This window comes from Sceloporus undulatus, unplaced genomic scaffold, assembly GCF_019175285.1.
Source record: "Sceloporus undulatus isolate JIND9_A2432 ecotype Alabama unplaced genomic scaffold, SceUnd_v1.1 scaffold_9818, whole genome shotgun sequence".
Lineage (NCBI taxonomy): Eukaryota > Metazoa > Chordata > Lepidosauria > Squamata > Phrynosomatidae > Sceloporus > Sceloporus undulatus.
In genome coordinates this window covers 642-2,223 of record NW_024812737.1, presented here as the reverse complement: position 1 = coordinate 2,223, position 1,582 = coordinate 642, and the positions used below count along the sequence as shown (strand labels likewise).

Sequence of the window (1,582 nt, the reverse complement as noted above, 5' to 3'; positions counted from 1 at the left end):
TTCTCCTTTCCTTCCCCCTTGAATTTCTTTCCTCCTCCTTTCTCTCCCCTACCTTTGCCTTCCTCTTCCACTTTGTCTTTTCTCTTCCTCCTCTCACTTTCCCCCCATTTGCCTTTCCTCCCCCCTTTTCCTCCCTTCTTCTGCCGGTGGAGGAAAACCCCACTTCCCCCCCCCCCTCCCCCTCCGCTTCCCCCTGGGGCCTTTCCTCTCCCCCGGAGGCCCCTGGCCGGACTCACCGTTGAGCTTGAAGGGCTGCCCGGCCTCCCCGGCTCCTCCTCCGCCGCCGCAGCCCCCGGGAAGCAGCGGATTCGGGTTGAGGACCGAGGCGGCGGCGGCAGCGGCGGCGGCGGCGGCGGCGCAAGTGCCGTTGAGTAATCCGTCGATGGAGAAGGGCACCGAGGCGGCGGCGGCGGCGGCGGCGGACTGGAGCTGGTGGCCGGCCAGTTCGTAGACGTGGTGGTGGTGGCCCAGCGGGTAAGGGAAGCCCACCATGCCCCCGAACTGGGCGTGCGGGTGCTCCAGGATGCGGCTGTCCATCCTGAGGCCAGGGAGGGCAAGGGGGTCCCTCCGGCCCCCACAGTCCAGGGGGCCCCTCTTCCTCCTCTGGGTCTCCTCCTTCTTCTTCTGGTCAAGGGACCAAGGCTGACCTGAGGAGGGTCTTCTCCTTCTTCTTCTTCGGGTCGAGGGTGGCCTGAGGATCTTCTTCTTCTTCTAACCAAGAGAGCAAAGGCGGCCTGGGGGTCTTCTTCCTTTGGTCAAAGGTGGTCTGAGGTCTCCTTCTTTGGGCCAAGGGACCAAGGGCGTTTGGGAGGTCTTCCTCCTCCGGTCAAGAGATCCAAGGCGGCTTCTGGGTCTTCTTCCTCTGGTCAAGGGACGCTGACTAGCTTGGGGTCTTCTTCCTTTGGCCAGGGGACCAAGGGTGTCTTGGGGGTCGTCTTCCTCTGGTCAGAGGACCAAGGGGGGCCTGGAACTTCTTTCTCTTCTGGTCAAAGGACCAAAGGCGGCCTTCTTCTTCTGGCCGAGGGAGCAAGGGTGGCCTGGGGTCTTCTTCCTCGCAAGGGACCCTGAGGAGCTTGGGGGCCTTCTTTCCCTCCTGACCAAGGGGGGCTTCCTCCTTCTGGCCAAGAGAGCCGGGGGCCCTGCTGGGGGTCACTGGGCCGGGGTCCCCCTCCAGCGCCGCCGCCTCCGCCACCTTCTCCTCCGCCTCCTCCTCCTCCTCGGGCGCCGGGGGGCGCTGCTGCTGGGGGGGGGCTTCCCAGGGGGGGGCCCTGCGCGAAGCCCAGCGCATGCTGGAGGGCGCCCGGTCGCTTTAACTTTATCCCCAGCCAGGCCTGGCCGGTAATTAGGCGCCGGCCCGGGGAATTGGGGACCAATCGCAGGCCTTAATCGGCTCTGACGTCACAGGCGGGGGGAGGGGAGGGGAGGGAGGGGGAGCCTTGCCTTGCCTTGCCTTCTCCTCTCCCCCCCCCGGTTTCCATATCGATTGCTAATTATACCTGACATCCACCCTCAATAAACAATATCAAAGCTGTCACAACAAGAGCAGGGAGGGGGAGGAGAGGGAGGGGAGGGGGTCTTTGGG

The 1,582-nt window shown here is 64.7% G+C and overlaps 1 protein-coding gene across 1 annotated transcript; it reads right to left on the bottom strand.

Annotated features, from left to right (window-relative positions):
* Positions 1-200: 200 nt before the first annotated feature.
* LOC121918379 (homeobox protein unc-4 homolog) lies at positions 201-1,199 on the bottom strand (the record flags this gene model as incomplete). Its single annotated transcript, XM_042444434.1, has 1 exon — positions 201-1,199. A coding segment is annotated over exon 1 (337 nt), but the record flags the coding sequence as incomplete, so codon positions are not given.
* Positions 1,200-1,582: the final 383 nt, after the last annotated feature.